General features: G+C 46.1%; 1 protein-coding gene across 1 annotated transcript in view; it reads right to left on the bottom strand.

Annotated features, from left to right (window-relative positions):
• LOC115457720 (phospholipid scramblase 2-like) overlaps positions 1-15,717 on the bottom strand; it is a 32,662-nt gene continuing 16,945 nt past the window's right edge. Inside the window, exons 5-8 of the mRNA XM_030187284.1 lie at positions 12,056-12,234; positions 5,817-5,978; positions 3,013-3,141; positions 1-300 (exon numbers count right to left, since the gene is read on the bottom strand). Of these exons, the coding sequence (XP_030043144.1) occupies positions 220-300; positions 3,013-3,141; positions 5,817-5,978; positions 12,056-12,234 (551 nt within the window). The 3' untranslated portion in view covers positions 1-219. The remainder of the gene's footprint in view (positions 301-3,012; positions 3,142-5,816; positions 5,979-12,055; positions 12,235-15,717) is intronic.

Below are 15,717 nucleotides of genomic sequence, written 5' to 3'. Positions count from 1 at the left end.
GGGGGGGGGGGGGGGGGGGGGGTTGTCACCGAGGGTAGGATTACGGTTTGGGATGCTCCTGGCTAAACCCATCGTGGAGGTCCACTCTGACAGGTCAGGGAGGAAAATGATACGAGAGCGGAAGGGGTACTCAAAAGGTCAGTCAGGTTGTATATTGCTTGTTGTGCAGTTTGGAACATGGCGCCTGTTCTGTCCCTTTGCTGAAGGTCAGAGATCTGGCTAGTGTAGGTTGTTGCGGTGGTGGTGGTGGTGTCGGTTTCTGTTCAGCATCCGTTGTCTCTTCAGCTGCACCTCATTATCCTGGTTAAAAAAAAAAACCATGAGCAAAAGTCATTCCCGTCAGCATCCAACCAACGTTGCCTTTTATCACTTCAACATTTGCAGTCTTTCCTGTACAGTAAAAGGAAGGTCCGCTCCATGGACATAGCCTTTGAGTCCGTAGGTCCTCAGGGGAGGCGAGGGGAAAAGAAAGCATGTACCGGGACTCAGGATAAGCTTGTGTTCATCTTTCTTTGATTCTCCAAACGTGGGGGCTGTTCGGACTTTTCATTTGGAGCACAGAATCTGTGTAAACTCCTTTTTTTCCCCCATGAGCATAGTTTGGGGAGGGGGATGAGGGAAGGCAATGCCCCCCCTCCGAAAAATAATGCTGAAGGGCACAGATATTGTTTGAGGCTGCTGTAAGGTGACTGCTTTCTGTCACTGCAGCCACATCATTTGTTATGCCTCTTTCCCCTTGTCCTTCACCTCCCCTAAAATCCTTCCTGCCAGGGCTCGTTCCTATTACCAGCCACAGCCAAAATGGCAGCAGAAAGATGAAGGCAAATGTACAGAGAAACCTCAAAGCCCATAAGCTCTTCAAGGCTCTGACACTTCCTGCCTCCACAGGAACAGGAAGTATGCATTAGAGACAAGAATGGTATGGGCTGGAGGCTCATGGTCCATTCAGCCCACCCAACTAGTCATCCAGAGTTGCATCTGCCAATCAATTCACCTGCCAATAACCCTTTCATGAAGTAGAGGAGTAGCCTAGTGGTTAGAGCACCGGTCTTGAGGTGACCGGTTCAAATCCCACTGCTGCTCCTTGTGATCTTGGGCAAGTCACTTAACCCTCCATTGCCTCAGGTACAAACTTAGATTGTGAGCCCTCCTGGGACAGAGAAATATCCAGTGTACCTGAATGTAACTCACCTTGTGCTACTACTGAAAAAGGTGTGAGCAAAATCTAAATAAATAAAGAAGATTCTGGAATCTTAAAGCGTGACAAGATTCCATGCAGAATCTCAAAGAGTAGCGACATTCCATGTAGAACCCCAAAGAATAGCAAGATTCTGGAGTGGAGGAGTGGCCTAGTGGTCTTGCAATCCAGAGGTGGCTGGTTCAAATCCCACTGCTGCTGCTTGCGATCTTGGGCAAGTCACTTAACCCTCCATTGCCTCAGGTCCAAACTTAGATTGTGAGCCCTCCTGGGACAGAGAAATATCCAGAGTACCTGAATGTAACTCACCTTGAGCTACTACTGAAAAAAGGTGTGAGCAAAATAAATAAAAAAATAATCAACCGCTCTGTTCCCTGTTTAAACTGCTGAGGTTACTTAAGTTTTGCTTTGGTTCCTCAGCATAGTTTTGTTCATCCTACGTCTATCACCTCACCACAGCCACGGCTCAGTAATAGGAGCAATACTATTTAACACCCAACACTACTCGAAAATTATCAATCCATCGTATCATATTCTAGTTTTTTAGACCTCAGTGGCAACTTTTATCACACGCCACTCAGTGGCTTACCAAGGGGGGGGGGGGGGGGGGGGGCTCACAATCTAAGTTTGTACCTGAGGCAATGGAGGGTTAAGTGACTTGCCCAAGATCACAAGGAGCAGCAGTGGGATTTGAACCGGCCACCTCTGGATTGCAAGACCAGTGCTCTAACCACTAGACCACTCCTCCACTCTGGAATCTTGCTATTCTTTGGGTTCTACATGGAATGTCGCTACTCTTTGAGATTCTGCATGGAATCTTGTCACGCTTTAAGATTCCAGAATCTTCTTTATTTATTTAGATTTTGCTCACACCTTTTTCAGTAGTAGCACAAGGTGAGTTACATTCAGGTACTCTGGATATTTCTCTGTCCCAGGAGGGCTCACAATCTAAGTTTGTACCTGAGGCAATGGAGGGTTAAGTGACTTGCCCAAGATCACAAGGAGCAGCAGTGGGATTTGAACCCACCACTTCTGGATATCAAGACTGGGGGGGGGGGGGTCTAGGCCACTCCTCCACTCTACCTGAACACCCTTACTGCCCATCTCATTATTCCAAGATCCTGTCAAATACCTGATCTTCTTAGTTCTGAGATCCTACCTGTTATCTGAGCCTGGACAATGAGGGGGTCCTTTCACTAAGGCACGCTGCAAAATGGCTTGCAGTAGTGTAGGCACGGGTTTTGGGCGTACACCGATCCATTTTTTTAGTGCACCTGTAAAAAAGGCCTTCTGTTTTTTTTGCCGAAAATGGACGTGCAGCAAAATCAAAATTGCCATGCGTCCATTTTGGGTCTGAGATCTTACCGCCAGCCATAGACCTAGCGGTAAAGACTCACACGGTAACCGGGCGGTAATGACCTACGCATGTCAAACGCCACTTGGCGCGTATCCGTTACGCTCGTCTGAAAATAAAAAATATTTTTCAGACGCGCGTATCGGACGCGGGCCAAAAATGAAATTACCGCAAGACCCACACGGTAGTTGGGCAGTAACTCCATTTTGGTGTGCGTTGGGCGCATGTAGACGCTTAGACGGCTTAGTAAAGGGCCCCTGAACTCTTCAGATGGAAAGCACCATAATGTGAACCTCTCCATTACCATGACCCTCCTTTCCACGATCATGCATTCGTAGGTAATGTTTAATTCAAGGACACTCATATCTTCAGCTTTGTCCTAGGGAAAAGTTCCAGCCCTTCCATGCACCTCTTGGATTACGGAGAAAGGTTTTACAGATAATTAAGATAGTTTGCTCACCAAGAAGAGAGCAGCACCCAGCAGCACCACTTTCATTTTAACATCCAGATCTAAAGGGAACTGGACCACAAAGCGCTCGTTGTCCCTGGTGATCTGGCCCACGGTCTGGGTCTCATCTTTGCTCTTCACCTGTAAATAGATTTAGCGCGCCCACAATTTTAATGAGCTCTAAAAATGTGAACGCGTCTCAGTAAAAGACGCCCTAAATGTTCCATCTTTGCTTATACCCTTCACTGTCAATTAAAATGTTCTATTACGTATCGTGTTGACATTGTAAGTAGTCTGCTATGCCATACTTTGTATTGTTATTTGAATATTTTTACTGCTGTTATTGTCTGCTGCTTATGTTTGATTCATTCTTATTGTACACCACCTTGAGTGAATTCCTTCAAAAAGGCGGTAAATAAATCTAAATAAATAAACAAAATATTTCTAGACTTATTTCCTATAAAGATGTTATATCTTTGTATTATTTTTCAAATTCTATAAATAAGTTTTAAAAAATCATTTCCTTTGTATATTCCTTCCTATGTTTTCGTGTTCTTCTTTCACTGTTCCTAGTCCCCTCCCTTCTCTCTATTGTCTCTTTCCCACTGTTCCTAGTGTCCTCTTCCCCTCCCTTGTCCCTTCTTTCTATTGTCTCTTTCCCACTGTTCCTAGTGCCCTCTTCCTCTCCCTTCTCTCTATTGTCTCTTTCCCACTGTTCCTAGTGCCCTCTTCCCCTCCCTTCTCTCTATTGTCTCTTTCCCACTGTTCCTAGTGTCCTCTTCCCCTCCCTTGTCCCTTCTCTCTATTGTCTCTTTTCCACAGTTCCTAGTGTCCTCTTCCCCTCCCTTGTCCCTTCTTTCTATTGTCTCTTTCCCACTGTTCCTAGTGCCCTCTTCCCCTCCCTTGTCCCTTCTCTCTATTGTATCTTTCCCACTGTTCCTAGTGTCCTCTTCCCCTCCCTTCTCTCTATTGTCTCTTTCCCACTGTTCCTAGTGTCCTCTTCCCCTCCCTTCTCTCTATTGTCTCTTTCCCACTGTTCCTAGTGTCCTCTTCCCCTCCCTTGTCCCTTCTCTCTATTGTCTCTTTCCCACTGTTCCTAGTGCCCTCTTCCCCTCCCTTGTCCCTTCTCTCTATTGTCTCTTTCCCACTGTTCCTAGTGTCCTCTTCCCCTCCCTTCTCTCTATTGTCTCTTTCCCACTGTTCCTAGTGTCCTCTTCCCCTCCCTTCTCTCTATTGTCTCTTTCCCACTGTTCCTAGTGTCCTCTTCCCCTCCCTTGTCCCTTCTCTCTATTGTCTCTTTTCCACAGTTCCTAGTGTCCTCTTCCCCTCCCTTGTCCCTTCTTTCTATTGTCTCTTTCCCACTGTTCCTAGTGCCCTCTTCCCCTCCCTTGTCCCTTCTCTCTATTGTCTCTTTCCCACTGTTCCTAGTGTCCTCTTCCCCTCCCTTCTCTCTATTGTCTCTTTCCCACTGTTCCTAGTGTCCTCTTCCCCTCCCTTCTCTCTATTGTCTCTTTCCCACTGTTCCTAGTGCCCTCTTCCCCTCCCTTCTCTCTATTGTCTCTTTCCCACTGTTCCTAGTGCCCTCTTCGCCTCCCTTCTCTCTATTGTCTCTTTCCCACTGTTCCTAGTGTCCTCTTCCCCTCCCTTCTCTCTATTGTCTCTTTCCCACTGTTCCTAGTGTCCTCTTCCCCTCCCTTGTCCCTTCTTTCTATTGTCTCTTTCCCACTGTTCCTAGTGCCCTCTTCCCCTCCCTTGTCCCTTCTCTCTATTGTCTCTTTCCCACTGTTCCTAGTGCCCTCTTCCCCTCCCTTCTCTCTATTGTCTCTTTCCCACTGTTCCTAGTGTCCTCTTCCCCTCCCTTGTCCCTTCTCTCTATTGTCTCTTTTCCACAGTTCCTAGTGTCCTCTTCCCCTCCCTTGTCCCTTCTTTCTATTGTCTCTTTCCCACTGTTCCTAGTGCCCTCTTCCCCTCCCTTGTCCCTTCTCTCTATTGTCTCTTTCCCACTGTTCCTAGTGTCCTCTTCCCCTCCCTTCTCTCTATTGTCTCTTTCCCACTGTTCCTAGTGTCCTCTTCCCCTCCCTTGTCCCTTCTCTCTATTGTCTCTTTCCCACTGTTCCTAGTGCCCTCTTCCCCTCCCTTGTCCCTTCTCTCTATTGTCTCTTTCCCACTGTTCCTAGTGTCCTCTTCCCCTCCCTTCTCTCTATTGTCTCTTTCCCACTGTTCCTAGTGTCCTCTTCCCCTCCCTTCTCTCTATTGTCTCTTTCCCACTGTTCCTAGTGTCCTCTTCCCCTCCCTTCTCTCTATTGTCTCTTTCCCACTGTTCCTAGTGCCCTCTTCCCCTCCCTTCTCTCTATTGTCTCTTTCCCACTGTTCCTAGTGCCCTCTTCGCCTCCCTTCTCTCTATTGTCTCTTTCCCACTGTTCCTAGTGTCCTCTTCCCCTCCCTTCTCTCTATTGTCTCTTTCCCACTGTTCCTAGTGTCCTCTTCCCCTCCCTTGTCCCTTCTTTCTATTGTCACATCTTCCTTGGTGAATACTGAAGCAAAGAATTCATTTGGTCTCTCCGCTATGGCCTTGTCTTTCATAAGTGCCCCTTTTACCCCTCGTCATCTAGCAGTCCAACTGATTCTTTTACCTGCTATTTTCTATGTCCAGGGTATATCAAAGACAGCTTGGGATTGAGAAGGAATGCTGTTTTTGTGAGGTGGGTAGGAGGGGGCACTAAGAGTGACACCAGTGTACCTCATTGTTTTGTGACCAGCGTTTCTACTGTCAATTAATAATAATCCAAATTAAAGCCCACAAAAATATACCATACCTCAAAGTTCACATCACCAAAGATGTTTGTTCGGAAGCTGGGGCCTATGACCAGCAGGACGGTTTCTTTTGAAGCATTTGAAATGGAGAGGCTGGTCACATGGACATGCCAGTTCAGGGTAGCATAGCCAATGATGGTGCCTGGGGGAGAATGGACTTCTACCTGTGAAAAATGTAGGGGGGAAAAAAAATCACTTTTTGTGGGTTTTTATAGATTTTTAGAGGCATTTTTAGCCCCTAAAATTCCATGCTGGGCCATGTCCGCACACTGGCACTGAATATTGGGGGCTACACGTAGTAAGGCTGGGTGATGGAGCTTATGCGGGCACAGCCGATATTCAACTGAGGCCTGTATAAGAGTTATAGGGGCCCCAGCTGAATGTCAGACCGGGAACCACATAAGTTTTTTTCTTAAAAGCTGAAGCCCCCCCCCCCCCCAAGCCCGGGACAAATTCCCCTCCTCCCAAATGCTTCCTGCCCCCAACACCTCCGTAGTTCATGTAGGCCCTTGATTCCTGATGGTCCAGTGGTGGTCATTGGGGGTAAGATCATAGCCCCCTTCACTCCTGCCCCCTGCAGTATTTTGCAAAATGGCTGCTGCAATCTCTCTTAGCAGCTCATGGTACTTCATGTAGTTCCACAAGCTGCCGCAAGAGGTCACAGCAACCATTTTGGGAAGGCGCCACATGGGGCAGGAGCTGAAGCACCGCTGCCGCCGCTGTGTAACATCTTGGCTGGCGGGGGTCCCCAACCCCCACCAGCTGAAGCCTTCATCCAGCGCTGGTCTATGGCGCCACGCCTCCGCCACATTGCCTGCCCTGGTCTCTCTTCCCCTCACATCCGGCACGCTCCTTAATTTCGCTAAAAGGAGCATGCCGGACATGAGGGGAAGAGAGCATGGCAGGCAATGCAGCAGTGCCGGAGACCAGTGCAGGATGAAGGCTTCAGCAGGCAGGGGTTGGGGACCCCTGCCAGACCAAACCAGAAGCCCAGACCAAATTTGGGGGGCCCGGGCCCCCGTGGCCCCACGTAGCTATGCCACTGGTATGCTTATCACAGGTTAAAGTGCAGTACCATAGGATGCAGTCAGGCATCTCGCAGTAATCTCAGGATCGGCATGTGCTACCCATATACTAAAAAATAATATTTACTTTTTAACATTGGGGTGTGTTTGTGGGGGGAGGAGAGTGGGCACAGCTATGCTGATTAGTGCAGGATTAGCAAAATAGGTAGAGGTAAGAGTTCACATGTAAATAGGGAAATTAGCACGTGGTCATTATTAGGAAAATAGAAAAATCTGCCTTTTACTGGCAGTGCTAAAAGTGGCCTCGATGTGGGGGAGAAAGACCTGTGTTGGGGCTACTGCAGCCACATTTTAGCTTCTTGGTAAAAGTTCTCCAGAATAGGCTCCCAGGTGCTAATTTATGGACACTCAATTATTTGATTATGGATGTTTTTTGTACTCCGCTCAGACTTGTAGATGGCGTGGGTTAGAAAGTTTGCAGATAAATAAACAGTGGTGGAATTCAAAATGACGTGGGATGAGCACAGAGGATCTCTAATTAGAAAATGAATGGTATAAAACCAAAACTTAAAGGTTAGCATATATGTTTGCATGCCAAGTGGTGCTTAGAGGGCAACTCTGGCTGTATCAACTAAGGCCGGGGCTGGGCTGGCTTGTACGGTCTGAGTCCCATATATAGCAATACGTTTATGACGGGCTGTAGCATAGGCGCCGACTCCGTGGGTGCTGTGGGTGCTCGAGCACCCCCAATATTTTAACTTGCCGGAAGTTCCCAGCCAGCCCGACCTGCCCGCCCTCTTCTCCCTCAACAGTCCTCCGTCCTCGCCTTCCTGCCGCCCAGAATTTAAAACTCATCTTACCTCGGGTCCCGGCAGCAGTGAAAGGCGAGCAGGCTCAGCGCTTCAGCCTTCCCTTCTCTCTCAGCTCTGGTCCCGCCCTTACGGAAACAGGAAATGAGGGCGGGACCAGAGATAAGGTCCCGCTGAGAGATAAGGGAAGCTGAAGCGCCGAGCCTGCTCGCCTTTCACTGCTGCCGGGACCCGAGGTAAGATGAGTTTTAAATTCTGGGCAGCAGGAAGGCAAGGACGGAGGACTGTTGTGGGAGAAGAGGTCAGGCTGGGGTTGGGACTGGCACTCGGAGAAGGGGGGCCTGGAACTCAGAAGAGAGGAGAGGGGCCTGGAACTCAGAAGAGAGGGAGGGGGGCCTGGAACTCGGAGGAGGGGAGGGGGGAGAGGTGGGAAGGGGAGAGGGGAGGAGATAAGGGGAGAGGGGGAGGGGGAATGCACCACCTGTAAAAGAAAAAGAAATTTTCAGCACCCCCAATCATTTTGAAAAGTTGGCTCCTATGGGCTGTAGAGAGCATCGACGGAAACGCCAGTGATTTTGAATGTAAGGACAGTACCGGGCAGACTTTTACGGTCTGTGTCCCACAAATGACAAAATAGATTCGGATAGGCTGGATTGAGCTTTGACAGCAACTCCAGTAGTTGGAACATAAGGACAGAGCTGGGCAGACCTTTATGGTCTATGTCCCAAAAACAAAGATCGTGATCAAGTATATAATATCACGTTCATTGTTGACTTAATCTTGAATTGAGAATGAATGTAACCGTTGGGCAGACTGGATGGACCATTTAGGTCTTTATCTGCCATCACTTTCTATGTTACTATGTAATTATAAAATTATCCCCTATAAGAAGTGTAAGAGCTCCAGCTTTTAGAACCATTACTTTCTAAATGATGGCGGAAACTGTTCCAAGTTGAGATCCAGATCCAAAGAGTGGCCTGTATCTGTTTTTCTTCTGTCCTTCAAAACCTGCTCATCCCTAAATAGTACACTGTATCAATAAATGGGTCATGACTGAGACCTTTCAGCTTTCCATCCCCAAATCTCAATGCATAAGAAGGACATATGAGTACTGCAGAGGGATCTTCTCCCCTCTCCATCTCCTCCCCCTCCACCAAAAAGACACTTGCTAGAGCCACTCAGCAAGTAATGTAGGAAGAAAACTGGTCTCTAACTGTTTAAAAAGTGGATGAAAGCTGAATGAGAGTTACGTGTATTGCATAATGAAAACAACTCAAGCTTGATGTGTGTGTGATAGCTAGGGCAATCTACATATTTTTTATTTTCTGGGGTAGCTAGTCACAGAAATAGGAATCTGGCATCTAAAGGAACACAAATTCAGCTCAAGTACACATACATACTATAGGAAGATAGGTTTCTCTTATTGATTTTGTTATAGTTAGCATAGTAGGTGAGAGACTGTGGAAGATTCCAGAGCTGATCTAGATTCATCCAGGAGGAGGACTGGAGAAGCAGGCATCCAACACAATAAAGCAAAAGAACCGGTGAAGATAAGCTATCTACCTAACACTCACTTCTTGCTTTTTGGTGTGCATATTTGAAATGATATCTCAGAACTAAGTAGAGAGGTGTGGTAGCCGTGTTAGTCCACTGTTAAAGGTAATCAATAGAAATAAAACAAAATAAAACACGGAAAAGAAAATAAGATGATACCTTTTTTATTGGGCATAACTTGATACATTTCTTGATTAGCTTTCGAAGGTTGGCCTTCTTGCTGCATTGGAGAAACCAGTCAGATGCAAAAGAAGAGATTTAATTTACATAGACACCATATGAAAAATGCTAGTACCAATAAAGATGTCACGCCTGTGGGGCAGCACTTTACAAAACCAGAACACTATACCAGTGATTTCATGGTAAGAATCTTCAAAGGGACCTTTAAAACAATACAGGAACATAAGACCTTTGAAGTCAGAATGATTCAGTATTTTGACACCCACCAGACAGGACTTAACAAAGATCTGGGTTTTCTAGCCCATTATAAACCATAAAATTGTACTGCTTTGTCACCCTCCTGTCTCCATGCGTATCTCCCTGTCCCTCTTCCTGTCTTTCACCTATCCACCCCCATCCTGTTAGACTGTCACTGGAGTGCTTTGATGTTTCATTTATATATACTGTCGCCTACCAACATTTGCTTATTTCCAATCTGACGGAGAAGGGCAACCTTCGAAAGCTAATTAAGAAATGTATTAAGTTATGTCCAATAAAAAAGATATCATCTTATTTTCTTTTCCATGTTTTATTTCTATTGATTACCTCAGAACTAAGTAGAATCTAGTTGTAACTCACAAGTTATCTGTGGAAACTCCAGTATCCCTTCTGTTGCTACATTTACTGATTTCTGAACTGGAAAAATGTTTAAAAAAGAACCCATGTTTAGGAGAGAAACATAATTTTGGTAGAAATGACAATATATTGATCAGTGCTTATCTGTGTGATTCCAGTTGTATTATTGCTTAATAGTACAGAAGACATCAGTGAATATTGGAAGGGAAATGATAACTTAATAGTTAAGTCCAAGAAGAAACTAAGTTTCAAAATATTACTTTTCTTTGTTTTTTTTAAATACTTTAAGAACTGTGTAATAAAAGTTGATAAACATAATCTTTAGAGTACTTGTAATATTTCTTATCAACAACTCAACAACTGAAAGGGAATTATTATTGCCATATGGAATAGAAATACAAATAATTGAGGGGTTCTTTTACAAAGGCGTGCTGAAAAATGGCCAGTGGTAGTGTAGGCGCGGGTTTTGGGTGCGCGCAGAATCATTTTTCAGCGCGTCAGTAAAAAAGGCCTCTTTTTTGCCGAAAATGGACGTGTGGCAAAATCAAAATTGCCACGCGTCCATTTTGGGTCTGAGACCTTACTGCCAGCCATAGACCTAGCGGTAAAGAATTTGGGCGGTAAGGACCTGCGCGCGTCTGCTACATGCGCCAGAAAATTAAAAATATTTTTCAGACGCGCGTAGCGGACACATGCCAAAATTGAAATTACCGCAAGGGCCATGAGGTAACTGGGCGGTAACTCCAATTTGGCAGACGTTGTGCATGCATAGGAGCCTATCATGCTTATTTTCGAAAGAAAAGGGCGGCCATCTTCCGACACAAATCGGGAGATGGGCATCCTTCTCTCAAGGCCAGCCAGATTGGCATAATCGAAAGCCGATTTTGGCCGCCCTCAACTGCTTTCCGTCGCAGGGACGCCCAAAGTTCAAGGGGGCGTGTCGGCAGTGTACTGAAGGCGGGACGGGGCGTGGTTAAGAGATGGCCGGCCTCGGCCGATAATGGAAAAAAGAAGGGCGTCCCTGATGAGCATTTGGCCGACTTTACTTGGTCCAATTTTTTTCATGACCAAGCCTCGAAAAGGTGGCCAAACTGACCAGATGACCACCGGAGGGAATGGGGGGTGACCTCTCCTTACTCCCCCAGTGGTCACTAACCCCCTTCTACCCCCAAAAAAATTTTAAAAAACATTTTTTGCCAGCCTCAAATGTCATACCCAGCTCCATCACAGCAGTATGCAGGTCCCTGGAGCAGTTTTTAGTGGGTGCAGTGCACTTCAGACAGGCGGACCCAGGCCCACCCCCCCCCCCTACCTGTTACACTTGTGGTGGTAAATGGGAGCCCTCCAAAACCCACCCAAAACCCACTGTACCCACATGTAGGTGACCCCCTTCATCCCTAAGGGCTATGGTAGTGGTGTAGAGTTGTGGGTAGTGGGTTTTGGGGGGGGGGGGCTCAGCACACAAGGTAAGGGAGCTATGCAGCTGGGAGCAATTTGTGATGTCCACTGCAGTGCCCCCTAGGGTGCCCGGTTGGTGTCCTGGCATGTGAGAGGGACCAGTGCCCTATGAATGCTGGCTTCTCCCATGACCAAAAGCCTTGAATTTGGTCGTTTTTGAGATGGGCGTCCTCGGTTTCCATTATAGGTGAAAACCGAGGCCGCCCATCTCTAAGGTCAGCGATCTCAACATTTAGGTCAACCTAAATGTTGAGATTTGGGCGTCCCCGACCGTATTATCGAAACGAAAGATGGATGCCCATCTTGTTTCGATAATACGGGTTGCCCCGCTCCTTTACGGAGCTGTCCTTAGAGATGGGCGCCCTTGTAGATGGGCGCCCCTTTCGATTATGCCCCTCCACGTGGCTTATTAAAAGGGCCCTGAACTTATTACTCTTCCCTTTACTCTGGTATGAGTTATATCCCAGGTAACTTTTGCCATGTATGACATAATAATAGGACTTACTGGTAAATAATACCAATACTTTTAGGAATGGGGGTTCCAGTATCAGGCTGCCAAATGGAGCAAGCTGTCATGTTCTATAATTAGAAAACACCCACCTCATCTGTGCAGGTACACTTGCATGGCTGCAGCAGATCAATGACCTCCGTGTTGGAATTGTCCATTATCTTCACACTGAACTGCGGCCCACAGCAATTAGCATCTTGCTTGCCGAGAAATATCCGCTGACCCATGGTATTCAGGAACTCATAGGTGTTGCCAATCTGAGTGGTAAAATCTGAAAAAAAAAAAAAAAAGATGTCCTACGTACTACACGGATACGCTGAGCAGTGTCCTTGATGCTCTGGCCCTCATCAACGTCAACCCTACAGTTGCTATCATCAATATCGTTAATGTTTTCATCATCAAAAGAACATCTACAGTCATTGCTAACAAAGTCCAGTTTTCCAGCACGGTACCTCTCTTTCCTCTTCTTCCAAATATTGTTTACAAAGTGCTTTAATAAAGAGGATGGTACTGAAATTATTATTCCGAATTGAAGGATATATTTCTGCAGTTCTTTTTGTTCTCTATTTGGTTTGGGAGGGGAAAAAGACATGAAGAACAAACAAAAAAACTCTCTGGCAATCATTGGGAAAACATAACTCCTAAATCCTATCAGCAGACCTGCATCTAATCTGCCTTGTAGCGCTATAAAAATGCGTAGTAGTAGTAGTAATCTCAAGGAGTATCAACATTCCATGTAGAACCCCAGAGAACAGCAAGATTCTGGAATCGTAAAGAGTGACAAGATTCCATGCAAGATTCGTAACCACTCGCCTCCACCTACCCTCCTCTCCTCCTTCCTGTACACATTAATTGATTTGATTTGCTTACTTTATTTTTTGTCTATTAAGATTGTAAGCTCTTTGAGCAGGGACTGTCTTTCTTCTATGTTTGTGCAGCGCTGCGTACGCCTTGTAGCGCTATAGAAATGCTAAATAGTAGTAGTAGTAGTTGTTACAAATCCTCCAGTGAAGGAGATGCACACCCCTCCCCCACCCTAGAAACACATCTTTGTATCAAGGTTTTGGGAAGTGATTGGTCTTACCAGAGCGGGGCGATGTACTGCATAGGTCAGTGGTTCCCAAACCTGGCCCTGGAGGCCAGTCAGGTTATCAGGATAACCACAATGAATATTCATGAGATAGATCTGCACACAGGGGAGGCAGCGCGTGCAAATTTCTGGGGCGCCTCCAGGATCAGGTTTGGGAAGCACTGGCGTGGTGTCACGAAAGCACAACCTTCTCGGGGTGATCGGGTTTTCTTTTTTTTTTGAGTTTTTTTGAGTGGAGGAGTGGCCTAGTGGTGGACTTTGGTCCTGGGGAACTGCGTTCGATTCCCACTGCAGGCACAGGCAGCTCCTTGTGACTCTGGGCAAGTCACTTAACCCTCCATTGCCCCATTTAAGCCGCATTGAGCCTGCCATGAGTGGGAAAGCGCAGGGTACAAATGTAACAAAAATAAAATAGATACTATTGGAGATTCTACATGGAATATTGGAGATTCTACATGGAATGTTGCTACTATTGGAGATTCTACATGGAATGTTGCTAGTCCACTAGCAACATTCCATGTAGAAGGCTGCGCAGGCTTCTGTTTCTGTGAGTCTGACGTCAGACCCACAGAAGCAGAAGCCTGCGCGGCCACATTGGTGATCTGCAAGGGTCGACTTCTAGTGGAATAGCAACATTCCATGTAGAATCTCAAATAGTAGCAACAGTGGAGGAGTGGCCTAGTGGTTAAGGTGGTGGACTTTGGTTCTGAGGAACTGAGTTTGATTCCCACTTCAGGCACAGGCAGCTCCTTGTGACTCTGGGCAAGTCACTTAACCCTCCATTGTCCCAGGTACAAATAAGTACCTGTATATAATATGTAAGCCGCTTTGCGCCTGCCATGAGTGGGAAAGCGCGGGGTACAAATGTAATAAAAATAAAATAAATACTCAGTTGGGTAAATGGTGGTTCAGACAGGGTAGGGATATCACAGCATTATCCATAAATCACAATGAGTGTTTTTCTACTTATTAAAGCAGCAACACCAGCAGCAGGAGCAGCTGGAGAGTAATTAAAATATCAAAGCACCAATATTCAAAGATCTGCTGAGTGGATAATATAATTGACTCATTTTAGATGTTTAGAAAATATCAGCTGAACATAACAGGATGTTTTTCAGCTGAATATTCCTAAATCTAGCCACAAGTACATAAGTATTGCCATATTGGGACAGACGAAAGGTCCATCAAGCCCAGCATCCTGTTTCCAACAGTGGCCAATCCAGGTCACAAATACCTGGCAAGATCCCAAAGAGTAGCAACATTCCATGTAGAACTGCAAACAATAGCAAGATTCTGGAATCCTAAAGAGTAACAAGATTCCATGTAGAACCCCAAAGAGTAGTAACACTCCATTCAGAATCCCAAGTACATAAGTATTGCCACACTGGGACAGACCAAAGCTCCATCAAGCCCAGCATCCTGTTTCCAACAGTGGCCAATCCAGGTCACAAATACCTGGCAAGATCCCCAAAAAAGTGCAAAACATTTTATGCTACTTATCCCAGAAATATTTTCCCCAACTCCAATTTAATAATGGTTTACGGACTTTTCCTTTAGGAAGCCGGCCAGACCATTTTTAAACCCTGCTAAGCTAACAGTCTTTACCACATTCTCTGGCAATGAATTCCAGAGTTTAATTACACGTTGAGTGAAGAAACATTTTCTCCGATTCGTATTAAATTTACTACTTTGTAGCTTCATCGCATGCCCCCTAGTCCTAGTATTTTTGGAAAGCGTAAACAGACGCTTCACATCTACCTGTTCCACTCCACTCGTTATTTTATAGACCTCTATCATATCTCCCCTCAGCCGTCTTTTCTCCAAGCTGAAGAGCCCTAGACACTTCAGCCTTTCCTCACAGGGAAGTCGTCCCATCCCCTTTACCATTTTGTTGCCCTTCTCTGTACCTTTTCTAATTCCACTATGTCTTTTTTGAGATGCGGCCAAATTTGACCAGCTAGATTTAATGCCGCTAGGTTCTTCTGCATTAACTGGTTGGTGTTAAAAGTCAGCCCTAATCAGTTAAGTAAAAAAAAAAGTGCTGTCTTGCAGATCCCCCCCCCCCCCCCTCCTGCTGAGATAATAAAGTAGTGGGGTCCCAGAGCCAATGCTAGCCCCCTCCCTCACATAAAAAAAATTTGTAGGCGGTGGAGAATGCCTCACTCCCCTCTCCTGTCCACACAAAAAATAACTGTAGCAGTCTGAGAGCAACTGGACCTGCAATCCCCTATCCTTACTCTATTTCCCAACCGCTATAAAAACCCCAAGTGAGCCTCAAAAATACTTTCCAGTCTACCCTTTGGAGTAGTGCAATGATTAGTGCAGCAGGCTTGGATCCTGGCAACCTGGGTTCAATTCGCGCTGCAGCTCCTTGTGACCCAGGTACAAAAAGCTTAGGGGTCCTTTTACTAAGGTGCGCTGAAAAATGGTCTGCACTAGTGTAGGCGCAGATTTTGGCCACACGCAGCTCCATTTTTCAGCACGCCTGTAAAAAAAAGGCCTTTTTAAAATATTTTTGCCGAAAACGGACTTGCAGAAAAATAAAAATTGGTGCGCATTCATTTTGGCTCTGAGACCTTACCGCCACCCACTGACTTAGCGATAAGGTCTCACGCATTAACCGGGCGGTAATGACCTATGCGCGTAGAATGCCGATTGATGCGC

Source organism: Microcaecilia unicolor, chromosome 14 (genome assembly GCF_901765095.1).
Source record: "Microcaecilia unicolor chromosome 14, aMicUni1.1, whole genome shotgun sequence".
Classification (NCBI taxonomy): Eukaryota; Metazoa; Chordata; class Amphibia; order Gymnophiona; family Siphonopidae; genus Microcaecilia; species Microcaecilia unicolor.
The sequence above is the reverse complement of the archived record's forward strand: the minus strand, read 5'-3'. Positions and strand labels throughout refer to the sequence as shown.